The following is a 1,312-nucleotide window of genomic DNA, read 5'->3' on the forward strand; positions in this document are numbered from 1 at the left end:
GGTCCATTCGTCGTGCTTTACACACAATCTTTTATTTGACTCAAGGCTAGTTGTGTGGGTCACCATGATGATGCACCTCGATAATAAGTGAACAGTAGTGTGACGCTGTAAAACCTGGGTGACTTAAATCTGCTAAAGTTATCTCACAAAGCCCCAAATCCTGCTTCACAGGCGAGCCAAATGTTGTTAGATGCTGAACTGATATGATTGTCAGAGTGCTCGACCTGCTGGGACAGAGTTCCACATCTAAAGGAAACTTTGTTGGGTAGAAAAGACTAAAAAAAGATAGGATCCACTTTGTAGCCACTTTTAAAGCACAAATACAGATAAGCCGTCTTTCTCTGTTTATTGATTTAAAATAAGAAGGCCGCCAAACCTCAACTGCAGCCTCGTAATCCGAGCCATCAAGTAGAGTAACTTTGATGGGCACGGTCTTAAGCCGTTTGGTGCTTTTCTGTGGCGACCTGGAGGCTTTGCTTGGTGTCTTCTCAGAGCTATCATCCATATCGCCTTGGTCCTCAGGAACCTGAAAGAAAGACGCATTAGTCAAGTTAGGGAGCAGCTGTTCTTAGCTTTCTGTGGTCCATGTTCACACGGTAATAACAAACAGCACTGTGACAACTTTACACCCTTTTTATATGCAGACGATGGAGAGAAATAAGCCTCACAATGGCATACATGTCAACCCCTTCGGACATTTACCTGTATAATGAGCCTCAAAAATTAAAAAAAAATTGTATAAATCACATGCGTGCAAGGTGTGTGCAGGCGGACTGTCAGCCGTGGAGATGACAGCACCTGGAGCGCAAAGCAGGAGGAAATGAGAACAAGAGAACATATTTCTAGCAGCAGAGTGGGTTGGAAGATAGTTATTTGATGTTATTTATTGTTTTTTAACAACCTACAGGTCTGACCTGTTTAAAAAATTCAAAATTGAGTTTTTGAAAAGATTCTGTAAAACTTGAAAAATTCCATGAGATTGCTCTATCTGTTCATATACCTGTAAAATGAGGGGGGAATCCATGTAAATTATAGACATTCCATACAATTTGACATGTATGCAAGCACATCAAGATTCAAGCATTTGCACAGGTGCACTGATCTGTTTGCTTGTGAATTTGACTTTTCTTCTTATGGGAAAAACTAGAAAAATATGCATATACTCAAAATTATACTTTCATGGTAGTTTTTCCACAAGAAGATAATGCTAATTTTGTGGACTGTACAGCTGAAAAAAAATATGAAATAGGTAAGTTATAGTTTTGTGTAAAAACTACAGGGGAAATGTATTTTTCTTGGTAATATATATATA

General features: G+C 38.9%; 1 protein-coding gene across 1 annotated transcript in view; it reads right to left on the reverse strand.

The window, feature by feature from the left end:
- si:dkey-178k16.1 (band 4.1-like protein 1) overlaps positions 1–1,312 on the reverse strand; it is a 49,056-nt gene that overhangs the window by 27,195 nt on the left and 20,549 nt on the right. Inside the window, exon 3 of the mRNA XM_014015798.1 lies at positions 377–526. Within this exon, the coding sequence (XP_013871252.1) occupies positions 377–526 (150 nt within the window). The remainder of the gene's footprint in view (positions 1–376; positions 527–1,312) is intronic.

Source organism: Austrofundulus limnaeus, unplaced genomic scaffold, assembly GCF_001266775.1.
Source record: "Austrofundulus limnaeus strain Quisiro unplaced genomic scaffold, Austrofundulus_limnaeus-1.0 Scaffold134, whole genome shotgun sequence".
Taxonomy (NCBI): domain Eukaryota; kingdom Metazoa; phylum Chordata; class Actinopteri; order Cyprinodontiformes; family Rivulidae; genus Austrofundulus; species Austrofundulus limnaeus.